This window comes from Chelonoidis abingdonii, chromosome 22 (assembly GCF_003597395.2).
Source record: "Chelonoidis abingdonii isolate Lonesome George chromosome 22, CheloAbing_2.0, whole genome shotgun sequence".
Classification (NCBI taxonomy): Eukaryota; Metazoa; Chordata; order Testudines; family Testudinidae; genus Chelonoidis; species Chelonoidis abingdonii.
In genome coordinates this window covers 19,689,707-19,710,714 of record NC_133790.1, presented here as the reverse complement: position 1 = coordinate 19,710,714, position 21,008 = coordinate 19,689,707, and the positions used below count along the sequence as shown (strand labels likewise).

The window sequence follows — 21,008 nt, the reverse complement described above, 5'->3', positions numbered from 1 at the left end:
GGAAAGATTTATTGATTATAGTGCGGAATATGAGATCTGTGGAGACGAAAATCGATGTATGGCCTCCGGGATGTGATTATCCCACCACCACAGTTAGACTCACTGAACTTCTGCACAGCAATCACAACTCAGAGGCACTGCCAGGAAACGGAAAGCTCGCTAACTTTGAATTCAGTACCTGTTTGGGGCCGCGTGGAAAGCTCTGATCAGTCACATGTGACTCAGCATGAGCTCATCAGCAAACAGTAACAAGCAATCTCTGAAGCTACGAAAAAGAGTCCCAGCATAGGACAGCAACAAGAGGAGTACTAAGATTTAGCTTATTAGAGAGATGAGATAGTGCTAACAACAATCGTTCCAAATAGACGAAAATGAAAAAAACATATGAAAAAATTTCAAGTACACATGCAATGATGAAAAAGCCACGGCAGGGATCAGTGCAGTGCAGAGTGAAAAGTTAAGAGCTCAACAGGCATAACACAAGAACATGAAAGCAGAAGAAAATCAGTGCAGGGAAACAGCCGCTAAATCAACGGTGAGACGCAATGCTAATTTAGGGGGCTGTGCCGAACACCCCTTTGTCCGTGATTCCGGTGGGGTTAAACTCAACCATGGCTGATGATCAAGAGGGGAATATGAGAGCAGGAAGGAAAAGGTAGGATCGACATGCAGCGAGCATACACGCACTCTGTACGCCAACAGCTCAGTACTTTTGTGAACCAGCCAAAACTCTCCCAGCTCAAGCCACTAGCCAAACATGAAGGCCATGGAAAGCGACCTCATGAGTTGACCAATTGTTAAATATGAAAACAGGGTAAAAAACAAGCGTTTTACATGAGATTTGCCATAGCTTGAAGCATTTGCAGCCATTATATAAGGAAAAAATGTTACATTCTGGGATGAGCAGAAATTGCTCTCCCAAAGAACTCCATGAATTTAATCTAGGAGTACCCAAGCTTGCAAGAAGTTTCTGGGCAAGGCAAACAACATAGAGAATTTACCAAGCACACACAACGCTATGGTATCATATGCATAACAAATCACATGCTTATGTCCTGTGATGCTGGCACTTCAAGAAACAGCCGTCTTATCTCGTCGTGTAATCTCAGGAGAGTGATAATCATTATAGGTAAGCCTGTCTAATAATGAAGGAGACTAGAGATGGGCCATTTTCCTCCTAGAGCTGTTACTTAAATCAATCCTTCTTGCATGTAGCAAAGCGGGGGCGAGGCGGTGGAGGAGAGGAAGATAGCTAACTTGCTAAGCAGGAATTTTCCCAGTGCCAGCCACGCGTGGGGGGGGGGAGAGGGGTGATTAGCCATGATCTTCCATGATAGCAAAAATAAACACGATGGGGAGTAGTGAAGCAATCATTGGATAGGAAAGATGGGCTGCTTGACTGCTGCCTGTATAAGGAGAAAGGCATATACTGGGACTGTGTATATAAGCCTGAGAGTCAAACAGAAAGCCTTAACTATGACAAAAACGCATGTGAAGTGAATTCTGATGCCCGGAACCTGTGTCGTCGAGATCTGTAATCACCACACAGTAGACCCATGACATACCCATATTAATTATGCTAAATCGACCAATTTGAGTATGAGTAGAAAACATGTGCTTATGTAATAGAATAAATGAGTTGTATTTCACATGTGAAAGAGTATAATCATATGGTCTGTATAAAAATTAATCTTTATACACACTTCTCGTCCCGTCTTTTTCCTCCCCTATAACGCTGCAATAACTACGCTGAACTGTACACCAATCCCGAGGCTAGTCAGAAAAGGGCAGAAAGAAGAGAGGCGACCAAGATTAAATGTTTCTCGGAAATATCGGCAGTAACCCGCAATTGAAAGGAGCTCATCAGAATGAGACGGGAAGGACGTGCTAGTCAAAGTGGCAGAAGATTCCAGTGAACGTAAGAGGACAGGAGTAGCCAAAACGATGAAGATAGGAGAGACGTTGAGATGCGAACATAGAAAGATCAGCAAGGTGTAGGGCAGGAAGATCGGTGGCGGGTATGCAAACGCTGGAGCTGCTGCAATGAATCAAGCTGATATCCTCTCGAGGCATCTGCTGTGATTCTTCAGGAAATGAGTCAGCGGGGTCTACAGGAGTGTCCAACTAGCAGCCCAGTTTTAACCACCACTCAGTACTCCCAATGACAATGTTCCATATCTCTACCCAGACGTGTTAAGTATACGTGTGGTGGAAGCTTTTTGCTGCTACCCGCCCCACTCACCCATGGAACAGCCCAATCCAAAAGCGGGCTGTGCATATACATTTGAAATGTGCTTAATAGCCTTTACGCTCCCTCTCTTCATCTCCAACAAATATTAATATACCACACCGGTAATAGCTTCGATAATGTCTCTGCCTCATTTTATAATTATTTTTACAAAGAATACATTGTCAAAGGGGAGGGTGGTTGCTTAGAGGGATTTGACTTTTAATACAGAATAACATGATTTTTTTAAATGATAGTAATTTATTTCCTTAACAAGCGGAACAAATAGGGGGAGGGTTGTTGCTTACAGGGAAGGAGTCAATGAAGGGTTGGGGTTTCTTAGAATAGGCAAACAAAACACAAGCAGTCACAACCCCTCCACACGATATGATGAGACGACGTACCTCTGGCCCATTGAAGAAATCTCGTGTTTCCAAAGGCTTCTCTGAATTGCGACCATCTGCTTTCTGGTGTCTCTTCTAATCGGAGCCCATGCGGTTGTCCGGCTGCACTCACGTAACCAGGTGACAGATGGCGAGACCAATGATGTAATATTGCCTCAAGCCTCGTCAGCTCGCCATACAAAACAATTCTCTCAGCGCATACCTTCGACAGGATGCATCCCGCCTTACTCACTAATCAGAGAATTGTGGGAGACATAGCAAGCGACAGCTAATAACACAAAAACTGTGGGGTAGGCGACACTTGGTTTGGTGAGGTCTTGAACCAAGTTAAGTAGATGTGCGCCGGCAATAATGTCGCAAGCCCTTTAAACGGCAAATGACATATCTATAACGAACTCTAACATAATCAGCGAATCCCTTCTGCCAACATATAGACCAAGCCTACACCATTATTGAGAACAGCCTATCCATGTAAGGTCCTGAACCCAGAGTCTGTTACGCACCTCTTGCAGATATCCACTGTTCAGTGCCGCTGGTCCTGTGTGTAATGCTCATTCGTAGCACCACTGGCATATGTCAAGGGGTGACGAGGGCTGCCGGTTCTAATATCGATTTTAGCGTTACTCCTCTCGTTGGGGAGGAGTACAGAAATCGATTTAAAGAGCCCTTTAAATCGATTTAAAGAGCACTGTAGTGTGGACGGGTGCAGCGTTAAATCGATTTAACACTGTTAAAATAGATTTAACGGCGTAGTGTAGACCAGGCCTGGGTCTGCTCCTCTCTGCTTCCAGCCTTCCCTGTCCCTAGCAGGCCCCACCTTCTTTCTAACTCCCCTCCCAATGTTTCATCCCTATGGGCTGACTGGGGAACAGGGCCGGCTGCAGCGTTTGGGGGTCAGCAGGAATGGCTGGGCTAATGCAAAGGTTATTAAGAAGCAGAGCAACTTCTCCTGACTTTAAAAATTCTGTCAGGAGGCAAATCTGGGCTGGGGAATAGGAACCAAGGTCCCGAGCTGGCCCGGGGGGCTGGAATTCGAATAGGAAACGTTGGTAAAACTGTCGCTGGGGCAAGAGATCACTTCTGCAAGTGCAGCGCTGGCCATTAGAGGGAGCTCTTCAGCCAGAACATGCCAAGCAGGAGACACTGGGCATTGTTTGTAATGAATCATTTGGCCACATGCCGCTGGGAAGGGATACTATGAGGGGCTACAACAATCATAACAGTGATGCTTTTTTCCTGGTCCCTCCCAGGTTTTCTTTCCTTTCCTTGTGGGCAGAGAGGGGCAAGTGAAGCAGGTGGGAACTGGAGGAGAGCAGGTGCCATCAGACATCACCATACAAGGAGCCCATAGGGCATACACACTCTCCACGTGTCATTCCTCAGTCTCTCAGGAGGGTCTCTCAAGGGGACGCTTTCCGGTAATTCTCTGGTGACATTTGCTTCCTGCTGATACAGACTAAGCAGGTGCCTGTCCAAGAAACAGCACTGAGCAGAAACCTGTCCAAATTGAACACACACAAACTATCCCCTGAACTACCTCCCTTCCCCTCTGTGGCTCCAACTCTGCCATAGGATCTGATGGTGCGAGCCCCTGTCCGTGTGCAGGATGATCTCTTACCGACTGAGCCCTTTGCTTTCCCAACTCTCATTCTACACTGCATATACATCGCCAGCCACCAGACACCTCATCCATCTTTCCATTCCCAATGCTTTACAAGAGGAGATTCCTACCAGAAACTGAGCAAAGCTTTGAAACTACAATGGATGGTCCCCAGAAACTTAACCTTTCCCCAAGGCAGTGCCAACGCTGATATGATATGTCTAACCACAATGTTTAATGATCCTTTAATCTTTTGAGGTGCATGCTCTGTATGCCTCAGCAGGGCAGCCTGGGCTCAGCAGTACCTGTTCTACATCATTAAATATTTGAGTTTATACAGAAAGGGGATGATTTTCCTTTCAGTTACTCCACTCTTACCGCAAGTTAAAGTTCAGTGGAGTTACCTGGGATTTACACCAGTGTAGAGCAGAGAAGACACGGTCCCAGAATCTTTCCTCTGCCCTGAGTCTCTGCCCCTCTCGTATGGGGAGAATGAGGAGGCTTTAGTAGCTAGCAAGCAAGGAGCAGATTTGCATGAAGGGGCAGTTCTCCAGCTCTGGGGGTTTAAGAGAGAATCAGAGGGTCCCAGCCAGAAACCTGTTTGCCTCAGGAAGCCGAACTCATCTGGATTCCCACCATGGCCTGAGCCCCTCTGCTCCTCATGCTGCTCACTTACTGCACAGGTGATACATGATGTTTGCTTTTCCCTGTGTCTGTCTGCTGATCATGCTAAGTGGGGATAAAGTCAATGCTGAGTCATTTTATTCATGTGTTTCCTCCTCCTGTTGCAGGTTCTGTCACTCAGTTTGTGCTGACTCAGCCACCTTCAGTGTCTGTGTCTCCAGGGCAAAATGCTCAACTCACCTGCTCAGGGAACAACATTGGGGGCAAGTACGTGCAGTGGTACCAACAGAAACCTGGCAGCACCCCGCTATGTGTTATATATGAAAGTAGCAGCAGACCCTCCGGAATCCCTGATCAATTCTCTGGGACCAGGTCCAGTAGCACAGCCACCTTAACCATCACTGGAGTCCAGGCACAGGATGAGGCTGATTATTACTGTCAGGTGTGGGACAGCAGCAGTGCTCAGAATCACAGTGACACAGTCAGATCGGGAAGTGAGACATAAACCTTCCTTGACTGTTATCAAGGAAAACATGTCCCAACGAGGGCTTCCTTCTGTGGAGGAGACGGAGTGTGAAGGGAGACGCATTGTTACGTGCAGTGTTGGTATAGCTGTGTCAGTCCCAAGATAATAGAGAGACAAGATGAGTGAGGTAATATCTCTTATATTCCCTCACCCACCTTGGACAATGTTTGTACGTTGCGTTATTAGGCTGGTTCTCCCTGTCTGTGACAGTGTAACTGCAACTGTAGCTCCCTCCATGGTTCATTCCAGGCATGTCCAGGAAGGTCTCAGGCCTCCAGCCGTCACCTGTCACTGAGCAGAGACACATGTCCCACTCCCTTTTGACTGGGAGGTTTAAGGGTGCACAGCCCCCTGCCATACACAGTGATATCCCCAGCAAACCAGACTGCCTAAAAGTCAGCACCTGTGCCCTGCGTTCTCTCCGGGAGCTATGACAGGTGACATTTACCAGTAGCCCTAACAGCTCTTTCTAATCACTCACATTTATTCATAGCCCAAAAGCATCACAGAGAAAACATATAAAAATAAGCAGATTTAAACACACACTAAACATACCAGGAATCACCCGTCAGTGCAAAGCTAGTCAATAGGTGGACTGTGGGCCAAATCTGGAGTGCCTGATGCTTTTGAACGGACTCTGAAATCTTTTTATTTACTTATTGTTATTTTTTATTATTTTCTCTGGAGTCTGGACCTTGAATATACCTTGACTAAGAAATTTGGACCTTGACAAAAAAAATTGACTACTCCTTCATCAGCGTTATGAGGCCCTAGTAGGCTGAAGTCTTTCCAACTTTAGGTGAAGGTTGGGGTTCCCGTAGGACCCAAGGTCTGTCCATTTGTTGAATGAAAAAGAAGGGCCTGTGTCAGTTCAAGCTCATCCTTTGATAACAAAGCCTATTCTTTGCTTCCTGATCTGTGGAAAACCCAGCCTGACCCCATATTTGCAAACCACCCCTGGTGGTGGTGGGGCTGCTCTGGAGTTGTTTGCAGTGCTAGAGGTAAGCATCCCCCAGAGCTTTTAGTCTGTGGTAACCCTCCCGCCCTGGAGCACACCACAATTGGACAGACACCATTCATGCATTTGACACATTGGTCCCCGAAGATACTGCATGGTGTTTTAATATAGGTCCAAATTAACTTTTGGCTGGCAAGGGAAGACGTGGTAGCAGGGACTGTGCCTTTAACAAACAGGGTGAGTTTGGCAAGCAGAGTCTAGTCAGTGCTGCGGGAAGCTCTTGGTGTGATGCGCAGCCTGTTGGAATCAGACAGGGAATAGAGCAGAGCGTGTGCAGCACCTTGCACCCTGGGTGACCTCTGAACACCATGCTGGTTAGGGTAAGAGCTCACTGCAGATATAACTCTACCAAGTAGGGGAGGCTCATCGTCTATAATGTGCCAAAGCCGAGAGACTGGTCAGAGCCCGTTGTAATGCACCTGTAGCTACAAGCTGCAGGAAATATGTGGCGGGGGGGGGGGGGCATCCTGGGCTCTGTTACACTAGGCACTCGCACAGTTATTCCATCCGAGCTTACCCCAAACAACAGCAACAGTCATTATTAGCATTATCTCTTTTGGGGTCTCTGATTCCTCTCAATTCCTGGGTTTCTTACAGTGTAGAGGCCACGGGAGGAAGGCTGTGACCAGGAGGAAAGGAAGTGCTGTCAGACACCGATCATGGCCAAACCCGTGGGAAACACACACACACAATAACCTCTGCACCACGTATCCCTGTGAGCTGAGCCCTGGGAAGTACCTCTAAGGAGCACACTTCCTGGTAGTTCTGCAAGGACCTTTTCCCTTTTGTCTTACACTTGGATTGTGAGCTCTTTGGGACACAGCCCGTCTCTTTGGTCTGTGTTCATATAGCGCCTAGCACAATGGGGTCCTGGGCCGTGGCTGGGGTGCCGAGGCCAACCATGATCCAAACAATAAATAATAATGCTAGATGCTAACCAGGTGTCTTCTTCTTTTGTCCAAACTGAATCCCATGAGAGTTTCCCCCTGAAATACAGTTCTTCCCTTCCCCTGCTGCTCTGCTGGGCTGGGGTCTGACGGAGCCAGTCCCCTTGCAGTTAACACCGAGAGTACTGGCTCCTCCCTACAGTCCTGTGCCATTGGCCCAGGGATTCCTACTGGAAACACTGCTGACGGCTTTGAAAGCTGCACTAGCTGATCACTAGGAATAGACCCGTTCCCCCTCGGTCAGCACCCATGTGGGGTACGTTTCTAACCATAAGGTAGGTACTAGTCCTTTGATGCCTGTCGAGGCAGACTCAGGGAGGTTAAATGGGATCAGTGGGACGTCCTGGGCTCTGGGATTTTTGTTTCTTTGTTTTCTCCTTGTAAATGGAAAAATAGCCATATTGTACTTCATTGAATATGGGGGTTTACATAGAAGGGGCCTGATTCTTCCCTCAGCTGTGCCAGGTTCTCTCCCTGATCTTCAGTGACGTTAATGAGTGTCATTAGGAGGAAAATCAGGCCTGAATCTCCAGTCCCTGTGTCCCTCTCATATGGGTGAGGGAGGTGCCAGCAGCAGCCAGTGAGCAGGGAGCAGATTTGCATGAAGGGGCCGTTCTCCAGCTCTGGGGATTTAAGAGAGAATCGGAGTGTTCCAGCCACAGACCCGTTTGCCTCAGGAAGCCGAGTGCGTCTGGATTCCCACCATGGCCTGGGCCCCTCTGCTCCTCACGCTGCTCACTTACTGTTCAGGTGCTGCGACGGGGAGGGTTTTAATCAGAGTTTCAACCGAAAGAGGGCTGCATGTTTACAGTCGTGTCTCTCACTTGTGCCATTAACTACCTGCAAATGTCATATTTCAACAATTAGCACTTATTGATCCTATTCCTGTGTTTTCTCAGGTTCTCTGGCCCAGTACGTGCTGACTCAGCCACCTTCAGTGTCTGTGTCTCCAGGGCAAAATGCTCAACTCACCTGCTCTGGGAACAACATCGGTAGCAAGGATGTGAACTGGTACCAACAGAAACCTGGCAGCACCCCACTACTTGTTATATATGGTAGCAGCAGCAGACCCTCTGGAATCCCCGATCGATTCTCTGGTGCCAAATCCGGGAACACGGCCACATTAACCATCACTGGAGTCCAGGCGCAGGACGAGGCTGATTATTACTGTCAGGTGTGGGACAGCAGCAGTTCTCAGCCTCACAGTGACACAGACAGATGGGGAAATGAGACACAAACCTACCACAGGGAAACATTAGACTTTGTTTTTGTTCTTCCATTGTTCCCTTTTACCATTGTGGGGCTCATTCAGAGAAGTGGGGTAAAATTTTCATTTTTAAACAGGCCAGGCTCTTCCCAGCCAACTTTGGCTCAACACATAACACCTTGCTGTCCCCATAGACACCTCTGCCCTGATCACAGTGCACGGGCCACTTTCACAGCTGGTGGAAATCAGCCTCCTCTGTTGCCTTCGAATGGGGAAGTGAGACACAAACTTCTTGTTGTTCAAGGGAACGTGTCATTCTGTTTCCATGCAGGGAGGGTTCCACTCAGAGGAGAATGTGCACGTGAGGCTGGGTGGGTGAAGGAGGATGTTTTCAATCAGCCAGAAGCCTTTCCAGCCAGCTGTGGAGCATGAGTCACTGCCTCACCGTTCCCATGGGGGGTCTCACTACACTGGGCTTTTGTTCATAGATGATAAGCCCAGAAGCCCATCTAGCCTGTGGCTTCCCATAGAACACAGGCCATAGGACTTCCTGAACTAATTCCTGTTGGCACTAGAGCCGATCATTGAGAAAAAGGCCAAGCGTTGCTTATTACCAGATCCGCTGGCCTGGCAGGGGTGAGAGCTGAAGGCTGAACCTTTGGCTGGCTAGGCCAGGGTCTCACCACCAAACCAAGGCGCTGCTGCTTGTGGTGGAGGAGGAGAAGAGGGGGGCGGGGAGTTGAACCAAAGTGAACTCATCACCAGGTCTGTTCAACACTGAAAAGAATAAATTGTTCCCCTCCCTGCTACCCAGCTCCTTGCTATTGCTCCACTAATCTCCTGAAGTGAAATCGCCGGTGGATGGTGCAGTGTCTGAGCTGGGCCCATGGCAAGGCTGGTGTCTGTATCCCAACCTGGCACTTCTGGGAACAGAAAAACTCACCTTCCCCTGGGAGAAACCCAGCTAGTCCCTCCCAGGGGCTAAAATTTCCTCAAGGAAACAGGACAGTGGAATGAGCTTACCACACCACCCAAGCTTGGAACCGTTTGTGCCTTTTTCCTTCCTCCACCAGAGTTTTCCACCTCAGCATTGCAGCACTGCCCAGTGGCTTCTGGGGAGGGAAGCACCAGCCCCTGCTAAGGCCAAGGGAAGTGGCCCTGCAAGCACCAGTACAACCCAGCTTCTCCCTCCAAACCACTGGCCTGTTGCCATGAGAACAGCACCACAGGGCCCGGCAGCAGGAACAGAAATGGCCTAGAGTCACTGAGAGATTTATTCCTCGTGGAATTCGGTGCCAACCCCTTCCACCCGCAATGAATCCACAGTGGTTTAAAATTGAAGTGGGTGACTGTATGCAAATTAGATCATTTCATAATTTGCATTAAAGCCTCACATGGAGCTGTCCACCCCTTGGCAGCTCTGCTGGTCAGAGTTACTTCTACCCACGCCATTGTTCACCCAGGAACGGACGCCATGGGCGGTTCTACTGAACTGGGGAGAACAGCCACCAAACCCACTCAGTCCTTCCGAAGGATGAGTAGTCTGAGTATTATGGGCTGGAGCTGGTTCCTCCCTCAAGGCCCATAGCGGTACAAGTTAACCCATTAGACATGATCACTTGATGATTTGGTTTTGGTCTTCCCCAGCGCTGCCAATGCACTGTGGGGATTTCAGTCACTGATGGGGCAGACCCGTTCCCTATACCAGGAACAAACGGTCCTAGGGATTCCCTGGGAGAAGCCCATCAGAGTGTCAGTGTCTTATTCTTCTTCCACAATAAATAATCACCAACATACTTTGCTCTGATATTGAGCTTTTCGCCCCTGGCTCTCGGAGCAGGGCTGCCCTGCCATGGTCCGGTTCTAACTACCCGATCACCCCTAGACAAACTCCTAATGAATAAGTGTAATCTTGGGCAGTCTCCTCTGCAGCCGGGAGACACCTTCGCTGTTAGCCACAATGTTCCCAAGAACAAAGCTGCAAACATCCAGCAAGATGCTCCCTGAGATGTGGGGGTTATCGGTTTTGCCCTGTTTCCCCCTTAGCTCTGTTCTGGCTTTGGACTGTTTTGCTCATGGGCCAGTGTCTTTACTCCACTCTCCCCCTTTGCAAAACCTACTGAGTTGTGTTTGCTCCAGCTGAGCATGAACAATGGACTTGCATGCAAAGCTGGGAAGTAGAAGGCTGAATGGGGAAGGATTTGAGTAGTTACCAACAATGGAAAACAAAGGGTTAAAATGAAACCCTTTCTGTAGCCTAACCCTGAGAACTGGCTGCTGAGAAGGAGAATCTAGCAGAGAGGTCACTGTGGGCGTAGCACTGAGCTGGTGAGTGACCTCTCATGGCTGGAGTTCATCACCAAGGGATGGTCTCTCCTCCCACATGAGCACCTTCCTGTGATCATAGGGACCAATCAAATGAGAGCAAATTAGCATAAAGCCAAAACCTGGATTCTCCTCAGCTAGGAGGATCAATTTAAGGACCAGGTTCTGTGGGGATTTTTCAGTGGATTTGGCTGTTTTTTCCCCAAGGGCCTGAAATCTCCTCACCATGCTCTGGGCTCCCCTTATCCTCCTTCTGGGGACGTGGTGCACAGGTGAGAACAGGGGAGTGGGTTCAATACACATTGAAGTTGCTACTGAATCCACTGTGCAAACTGTGTCACTAGTGCCCAGGGACGCACAGGGAGAGTTTGACAGGTTTTTACCATATTTTCCAGCTCGCAACTTCTGCTGACTCAGCCCCCCAAGGTGTCAGTGTCCCCAGGAAACACCGTGAAACTCTCCTGCACCATGAGCAGTGGGACCAGCATCAGTGACTATGCTATGTCCTGGTACCAGCAGAAACCTGGGAATTCTCCACGAACCCTGCTGTATTACGACTCAATGTCCAACAAGGACCAGGGCTCTGGGGTCCCAGCTCACTTCTCTGGGTCCAAAGACGCGGCCAGTAACACCGGCTATTTGACCATTGCCGGAGCCCTCACAGAGGATGATGCTCATTATTACTATGTGGTGTGGAGTGGGAGTGCTCCTTACTGTGACACAGAGAGATGGAGAAGTGAGACAAAACCCTGCCACCCCTCCTCTCCTGCAGCCTGGGCTCTGTGGGGAACGGAACAACTTGCCGAGTTTAGCCTCCCCCTGTAACACATCACACTAACAGCTGCTCTTTGTGGTGAATTTCAGCTCCTCACACACTGAAGTTGGCTTGAGGGCCATTTTAAGTCAAATACTCTCAAGGCCTGGGCCGAGGGTCCCAGGATCCTGAGTACAATGAGGAGATCAGAATCTCACCTTTCCTTAACACAAAACCTGTAATGCTCGCCATTGTGAAGAAAAACTTGGAAATGTGATTAGAATGTAACCAGCGCCTGCCTGAATGTACAGAGAGCCTGAAATTAGAGCAGCAGGATGTGCGAACGACCTTATTCATGTCAACTGTGCAACCTGCTTTTCAGGGGGCTCCCGCCAGCAACACTCAGCAGTTTGAGTGAACCTTTACTGATGCTGTCCCATCACAGCTCTGCTGGGGATGTGGCAGCAGACAACCCCACAAGGAGTCCCCAGCCTGCCTGGGTGAGTGCTGATGCCCCTCCCAGCCGGGATGGAGCCCTGGTGACAGAAGAAATGGTTCCAGAGAGTGGGAAAGCCCCTGCTGCACCAAATGGAGTCACTGGCAGCGCTCGCTCTTGTGTGGATGACCCCTGGCCCTGACAAGCCAAGGAGCAGAAGGGCCGTGGTGTGAGGACAAGGCCAGGACACAAGGGGGCTGTGCTAGGCAGGCGTGTAGGGCCTCAGAATGTCTCCATCTGGCTCTAACAGACACAGCTCTGTATGGCCCTTGCTCTTTCCCTCCTCACACTGTCACTGCTGTGGTTTGCCGGACACCTCTGCCCTTCACCTGCTCAGTCTCTCTCTCTCTTTGGAGGTGGGGGAAGCAGAGCTCTTCTTGGTGAATCCTTGCTCTGGGTGAACAGCCTCTGGTCTCTCTTCTCCTGCAGAACAGAGACTGTCTCTGGGTCACCATCTCCTCCGCGTGGGCAGTGGGAGGAGCAGCTCTAGTTACAGCCGCTTGTGACATCCCTTCTCAGGGCTCCAGAGATCTTGCCAGGGGCCTGCAGCAAAGAGGGGGCTGCAAGACCCTGACATTCTGGATACAAACCAGCCCGTGGGTGGGTGATGGAGCGGGGTGAATCAGAATGTAAAGGAATGACAGTCCTGACGGAGCACCCCCAGGAATCCAGTGTGCAGGTTAAAGGAGAGAGGCCACCCACCTATCCCCTCCCCCACAACCCCAGCAGGTTCCACAACAGCTGCAATTCCTCCTTCATAGTCCAACCTGCTGGGGATTGGGATAAATCCTCCAACATCCCCAAGGGTTACCAACATATGTGTCCCAATTTGAAATGTGCAGTGAGGGGACAGAGCCCTCTGGGTGGAGAGGGGGACTCATGCCCCAAAGGAGGTTTTTGCTGACAGCCCCATTGTGCATAGACCGGGGCATGAGAAAGGCAAAAGCTGCTTGCAGGGAATATTTTTATGAATCTAAATATGCTGGTTTGAAGATGCTCCCTTCCTCCTGGACTTTTGGCTTTGACACAAACTGGGAGGAAACCTCATCAAGGCAATTCAAGTTGTCTGAAAAAATGCCTGATCTCCCCCAAAGATGGGAGGAAGGCGATGGTGTGATCAGCCTGGACACACAGAGAAGAATGAGCCGCGAAGGAACAGCCTGTGTTGCAATGACTGTAAAGTGATGCTGCTCCACAGCCCTGCAGAGGAACAGGACCCTGGCGTGTGTGATCTTGACCACTAGGGGGAGCTGATCATCCGCAAGCTGCAGCAGGGCGTGGAGTGCGGGGTGCAGGTCACAGTGACCAGCTACCAGCTGCTGCGGTGGAGTCGTGTCTGGGCTCAGGGGCTTTTCATACCCTAACGGCTCTTAGACGTCTGGTTCATATGAGGTCCCCTAGGGGCCTTCAGCTCTGGGGGCCGAGCTTCTCATCCCGCCCCGTCTGCCCTCCCTGCTCCATGATCTCTAGGGCAGGGGCTCTCCCCCCAGGGCACGATGAAATCCCCAAACCCTGAGGGCAGAGGGGGAGAAGCACTGGGGCTGCCTACGCCTGCAGCCCCTCCTGCTTCCTCCCTCCCCCTGTCACTCCGTGCTCTGCCCCAGGGGACCCACATGTAAAGGTGGTTATCAGCTGACCCCTGGCCACCTGCAGGCCCACGACTCACAGTGACCAACGGGCTCCTCGCCACCTTCAAATGGTGCTGCCCTGACTCAAAGAGCAGGTGAAAAGGAAGCATCTGGAAGCACCATCCTAGCCCTCTACCAGCACCCCAGCACCCCACTGCTCCCCACTCAGCAGAGCCACCACCCCCAGCCAGCAACCCCCAAACCATGGCCTCGCCCCAGATTCCACTCCTCTCAGCCCCCACCCCTCTCAGCATCATCCACTCCAGGCAGCATCTCACCAGTGATCACCCTGAACCAAGCCCTGTTTCTGGTTATGACCCAAAGAACTGTGGGATGTGACTGCAAGGGATTGTGGGATGGGGCCATGACAACAAACCTCAGCTGGTTTTATTGCCCTAGGTGCAGACAGTTAAAGACTCTCCCCTCCATGATCTAAATGGTGGAGCAGGTTGTGCAGACTGCGAACTCCTCTGCTCCAGGATTTTCTCTATTGTCTCCCTGCACATGGAAAACAAAAGAATTCTTTCTTACCCCAGTTACAATGGGGATTTATAAAGACAAGCTCTCCCTATTTTAGTGATCTCCGAAAGGGGGTGGTGGTCATATGTATTGGCAGCCAACCAGCAGGGAGCAGATTTGCATGGAGGGGCCGTTCTCCAGCTGTGGGGGTTTATGAGAGAATCGAAGGGTGCCAGCCACAGACCCATTTGCCTCAGGAAGCCGAGCTCGTCTGGATTCCCACCATGGCCTGGGCCCCTCTGCTCCTCACACTGCTCACTTACTGCTCAGGTGCTGCAAGGGGAAGGGTTTATTTCTGTCTCTAGTTCTAAAGGGCTCTGCCTGCACAAAGCTTTAACTTGACAGCAAAAGGCAAAATAGGTATTTTTCACCCATGCATTTTGTTTTCCTATTTCAGGGTCTCTCGCTCAGTACGTGCTGACTCAGCCGCCCTCAGTGTCTGTGTCTCCAGGGCAAAATGCTCAACTCACCTGTTCGGGGAACAACATTGGTAGCAAGAATGTGTACTGGTTCCAACAGAAACCTGGCAGTGCTCCACTACGTGTTATATATGATAGTAGCAGCAGACCCTCCGGAATCCCTGATCGATTCTCTGGAGCCAACTCCGGTAACACGGCCACGTTAACCATCACTGGAGTCCAGGCGCAGGACGAAGCTGATTATTACTGTCTGGTGTGGGACAGTAACGCTGCTCACAGTGACACAGTCAGATGGGGAAGTGAGACACAAACCCCCTCTTTAACAAAGGCCACATTTAACATTCTTTCTTGTGATATGGGAGGGGCTCTCATTTCAGAGGCGGGGAAGGGGCTTTCGTATAGAATCACCCTAGAATCACCCTAGAAACTGTTCAAGGCAGAGATTCTGTTAATGAGCACTGAGACTGACAGAATTCACAGCACTTCTACAGGCAGTGTTGGTGTAGCTGTGTCAGTCCCAGGATATTAAAGAGACAAGATGGGTGAGGTAACGTCTTTTATTGGACCAGCTTCTCTCCGTGAGGGGGAGAGAAGTTTCCATGCTGCACAGAGTTCTTCCTCAGTCGAGAGCTATGTGTAGCTTGAAAGCTTGTCTCTCACCAACAGCAGTTGGGCCAATGAAAGATGTTACTTCACTCACCCAGCCACTTCTACAGTCTAGGGTATGTATCTCAGCTAGCACAACTCATGCACATGAAATTTCATCACTGCTCTACATATGTCACACTGCCTGAATCTGCATTTCCTAGGCGACGAGCTATGGGCGCTATGGATAATCAGCACAGAACTCGGGAAGTGCTTCCATTACATGGCTGGCATCTCAGATTGAGCTGAGGACTCAGATGCCCTCACTGCCTGTGTCCCTAGGAAACACAGTGAAACCCTCCTGCACTGTGAACAGTGGGGACCAGCTTCAAAGATTACAGTGAATACTGGTCTCAGCATGCACTTGGGGGTTCTCCATGATACCTTAGTTACTTCTCAGATGCTGAGAAAAAATGGGGTGCTGCCGGAATCTCTGCTTCAGCCTGTGGGTACCAAGACATATCCAGTAACACTGGGTGCTTAGCCCTCTCCAAGGTACTCGGTGGAGACGATGCTATTACTGTGCTGTGGAGTATAGCAGTGGAAGCAAGAAAAAAAATCTCCCCCCTCACTCCTGCAGCCTGTGCTCGGCTGGGAAGTACATGACCTGCAGTTTGGTTTCTGTCTGTACTCAGGGTTCAAAGTTCGCTGAATTGGGCTGAAACATCATCCCAGTATTTTTCTCATGGGTAAACCTGTTTGTGCAGAGTCTGAATTTTAATTTAGTACATTTACATTTTCTTGCCCTTCCACAAGGTGAATGTGACTTGGTACAAAGCTGTCAAAATATGTCTGCAAGTAACAGCCTGCAAAAGCTTCCTTAAAGAGGTGTGAACTGTCCCATTCATCTCAATGGCATCTTAACCCTGAAACTGAACAAACACTAGTAAAATCAGATTCACAGTGCAAACTTTAGTCAAAGATATCACTGGGCAGAGTATACATGTGGCTGTGTTGTATCTTGTAAGTTGCTTGCTATCTCCATTATGCCCTTTAGGTCTGGGCAGGATGGGGAAGGTATAATAGCAGTCATGTTAGGAATGAGGATTTCGCATACTCTCCTGCTGTCTGTAGTTTGTACCATTTTTCCCAAGCCCCACACTGGGTGTATTCATAAATGTAACCAGATTCCCTACAAACATTGTTGTGGGTTAGATTTTCTCAGAATGACTGGCTGGCTGACTCCCCAGCACTGCATGGACAATTTAAACCATTGCATGTACATTTGAAACACATGCTTTAAAGCCCAGTTGTTTTTGGTCCCGGATCTAAATGGAAGTGCCTGTCCGTCTGTGCATGCTGTGGCTGCTGTAGGCAGCAGATTCACTGCTGTTTGCAGTCCATAGCCTCAGGGGTGAGGGCCAGGTATTTACAGGGAAGGATCTTCAATGTTGGCATTCACTGCACTTCTTGGTCCTGCAGACGTTGAGTCACTGAACAAGGCCCCGGTCTTTTCTCACACTTTATGTTTACCCCCATTTTATTCAGAGGGTGGGTGGGGCAGAGTTCAGTTTTAATGGTATTTCTATGGTAGCCAGTTAATTGTCTGTGGTATTGAACAGCACAGACATGAGCCCAAAGGTGGTATTTTAGGCTTATTTGATTGCAAGGAATTACATACTAGATTAGTGATAAAGTGCCCCCCTAGGACCACCCAGAGGTGCTCACTCTAAATTCTCCAGGCCCTAAAGTGTCTCCCAGACATGGGGCTGAAGTGATATGAGTAGCAGCTTGGGAGGTTGATGTCTCCACTCCTCACCTTTCCACTCTGTTCCTGTGGCGGGATAGGGATTCTGTCTGGCTGCTCATGGTCTGTGAAGCATCATTGGGTGTATGCAGACAAGTTCTACTGGATGTTTTTTGGGACATTGGTAACATAAACTCCAAATGCTTTACTCCTGCAAGGCCACAACTTGTCCTTTCTCCCGCCCGGCATCTCCTGAGTGACCAAAGAAAGCAGGACAGTGATGTTATCCCCCACGCACCAGAGTTAAGCACCCTGCTCTGCCTTTGCCTGCTCCACCAGTGATTTCCCTACACTTCCCCTGTGGAGCCACCGCACAGACTCTCACCTGCCAACCAGCTCTGGTTTGTGGTTGTGTCCCCCAGAGGATTGTGGGATGTGACTGAAAAGAATTGTGGGTTGGGGTCATGGCAAAAACCAGCTAGGGTTGGGGTCTGGTGCAGATACAGCGTGAATGCCCTGTTCCAGGGGAGAGCACTCGAAGAAGGACCTGCTGGAGCAGCCTGTGCACATGGAGGCACCTCGCCTCCAGGACACTTTTTATTCTATCTCTGCAAATGGAAAACAAAAGAACCCTTTCCAACCCCAGTGAAGGGGTGTCACAGGCAGCAGCCACCAATGAGCTAAGAGCAGATTTGCATGAAGGAGCCATTCTCTAGCTCTGGGGGTTTAAGAGACAATCGTAGGGTCCCAACCAGAGACCCATTTGCCTCAGGAAGCCGAGCTCATCTGGATTCCCACCATGGCCTGGGCTCCTCTGCTCCTCACGCTGCTCACTTACTGCTCAGGTGCTGCATGGGGGAGGGTTTATCTGTCTTAGTCAAATGGGTCTTTGCTTTCAGAGACTCTTCTCTGTGCGGTTCCAGGCTGCTGGCCAAGAGCTTTAAGTTCACAACGAATGACTAATTACTGATTTTACGCCCCTCTGTTTTCTCCTCCTGTCTCAGGTTCTCTCGCCCAGTATGTGCTGACCCAGCCACCCACAGTGTCTGTATCTCCAGGGCAAAATGCTCAACTCACCTGCTCAGGGAGCAGCATTGGGAACTACTACGTGCAGTGGTTCCAGCAGAAACCGGGCAGCACGCCCCTACAGCTTATCTATCAAAATAACAAGAGACCCTCCAGAATCCCTGATCGATTCTCTGGGGCCAACTCCGGAAACACGGCCACGTTAACCATCACTGGAGCCCAGGCGCAGGACGAGGCTGATTATTACTGTCAGGTGTGGCACAGCAGCAGTTCTCAGCCTCACAGTGACCCAGCCAGATGGGGAAGTGAGACACAAACCTCCCCTATGAAAGAACATTTTATATCATCTTGTGATGGTGAGGGGCTGTTTTGTTTTAGTTTTTTTTTGGGGGGGGGCGGGGGAGGTATTTCCTGTTCACTCAACCCAGCACTGATTCCAGGCAGCCTGGGGTCACAGTATGTTGCCTCAGTGACATCCTCTGTCATTCCAGGATACTGGGGGCTCCAGAGAAGAAGGACAATTCAGAGCAATTTCATTGCAACTAAAGGAATAAACTCGACTCACAAACTGGCCTACCAGCAATTCTGGTGCAATGAGTCTGTGTTCTCACCGTGTCTGGTATCGCCCTCACAATGCTCAGCTCAGTGGGATATTAAGAGGGAGAGGGGCCACCCACCTGCCCCCCCCCACACCCAGTAGTTTCCACAACAGTTGCCACAAGTACTCCTGTTCTTTTCGCGGATACAGACTAACACTCATCAAGGCAGGTGCAAGTGCCTAAGTGCTGGGGAAATCCCTTGCACAGATGTGAGCAGGCTGGTGACGTGATCAGTCCAGAAAAGAACAAACACCCTGACAAGGAACAGTGTGAATGTTGGAAACAACTGTACATCGGTGATCCCTGCAGCTGTGAGACAGTCAGTAGGGGCCAGAGTTCCCATGAGCTCAGCACACAGGCCCTGAGCTCTTGTGAAACGCTGGAAGGACTGATCATAGTAATAGCAACATTGACCACTAGGTGGAGCTCTTGACCTATCCAGTGCTGGAGCTGGGAGTCTGGATTAGGGCAGCAGTGCACAAGTGTCAGGCTACAAACTGCTGGGATGGAGACATCTCTGGGCTTGGGGCTTTTCATACCCCCAGCAACTTTCCCCTTTCTAATGTGACCCTGGAGGACACTGTGCTTTAGATTCTCACTCCCCAGCCACCCCACTCCCCTCTCCGCTCCCAGCACCCTGGAGCAGGGTGCTCAGACTGGCAGTCTCCTTTGGAATGGCTGGAGGGTCATGACAAGATCACCACAACCCAGCGGCTGCTCTAACGCGGGAGGGGGAAGCTAAGGGGAGAGAAGCAGAAGTTCTCTTTCTCTTCGGCTGCCACATTCCCGTCCCGCTGCCCTCACCACGTCCTTCTGCAGGGAAAGCCACTAAAAGCCATCAGGAGCCAGCTGCCTCGCTCACCATGGGCCCCATTGCGCACACCATCCTTAGCTGGTTCTTCACCATCTTTCAGTGAGGGTCCCATGAGCAGTGTGCAGCACGGAAGGGTTTCAGCCCCTCCCCCATCCCTTTCCAGCAGCACATCCCTCAGCAGCACCTTCCAATAGCACCATGACCTCCCAGCAGCAAGTCCATCACCCAGCGGCAGCCATATTGTCCACTGCCAAACCCTATGCCAACACCACACCCCAGGCAGCAGCTGCTAATCCCAGAAGCCATCAGTCCACACCAGCCACACCTCTAGGGTGACCAGATGCCCCAATTTTATAGGGACAGTCCTGATTTTGGGGGCTTTTTCTTATATAGGCTCCTATTACTCCCCATCCCCTGTCCTGATTTTTTACACTTGCTATCTGGTCACTCTACACACCTCTCAGAGATACCTGCATAACCTGCACTGCCAGCAAGTCTCAAAAACCAAACACATCCCCAAACAAGCCATAGTTTCTTGCAGCTGCAAAAATTGTGGGTCAGGATCATGGCAAGAAACCCAGCTAGCTTTGCAATGTCAAGCAGACAAAAGACTGTGGGTCAGGGTCATGACAAGAAATCCGTCTAGACTTGCAATGCCAAGCAGACAACATTGGAGACGCCTCACTCCAGGGGGAGTTCTCTGAATGATAACGGTCTGAGCAAACACAGCACTGGACGCTGTGCGAGGGCTGCCAGGAATAAATGGGGCAATCACATTTGGCATGACAGCTGAAAGGCACAAAGGAAAGATGAACCAGCAGCTCCTCCCTCACTCCTGTGGGGCGGCCAGGCCAGACCTGAGCAGGGCTGTGACCCGCTCACTAGGTGCCAGGTTGCAGTTCCCAGAGTGAGGAGCCAGGTCCAGCCTGCCCCATGGAATAGGGAGTTTGTGCGTCAAATCGGGACAGTCCTGTGCACCATGGGATTGATGTAAGGTCTCCAATATCAACTGCCCTCATCCAGCCCCCACTCCGAAACTATCCCAATTCCAGTCCCCATCCAACAGCACCCGCCCCATCCAGTCCTCACTCCATACCCAGCCCCAATACCAGTCCCCATGCAACAGCACTAGGATGACCAGATGTCCAGACTTTATAGGGACAGCCTCAATTTTGGGGTCTTTTTCTTATACAGGCTCCTATTACCGCCCACCCCCGTCCCAATTTTTCACATTTGCTGTCTGGTCACCCTAAACAGCACCCATCACATCCAGCTGTCATAAACAGATAGCTAAGGGTTAATGTTTCTTTTGCCTGTAAAGGGTTAACAAAGGGAACTAAACACCTGACCAGAGGACCAATCAGGAAACCGGATTTTTCAAAGCTCAGGGAGGGAATTTTTGGGTGTGTGTCCTTTTGTCTGTGTTTTTCTGTTCTGTGCTCTCTTGGCTATGAGAGTGATTTCTATCTCCAGGCTTTTCTAATCTTCTGTTTCCAAGTGTAAGTACAAAAGGTAGAAGACAATAGGTTTTTATATTGTTTTT

General features: G+C 50.1%; 2 gene segments (V, D, J or C); both read left to right on the top strand.

Moving 5' to 3' along the window:
- Positions 1-21,008, top strand: part of LOC116815929 (immunoglobulin lambda variable 5-39-like) — a 114,033-nt gene that overhangs the window by 42,618 nt on the left and 50,407 nt on the right.
- LOC142045840 (immunoglobulin lambda variable 3-21-like) overlaps positions 8,027-21,008 on the top strand; it is a 100,785-nt gene continuing 87,803 nt past the window's right edge. Inside the window, 2 exon segments of the V gene segment in view lie at positions 8,027-8,096; positions 8,246-8,539. Coding sequence covers positions 8,051-8,096; positions 8,246-8,539 — 340 coding nt within the window.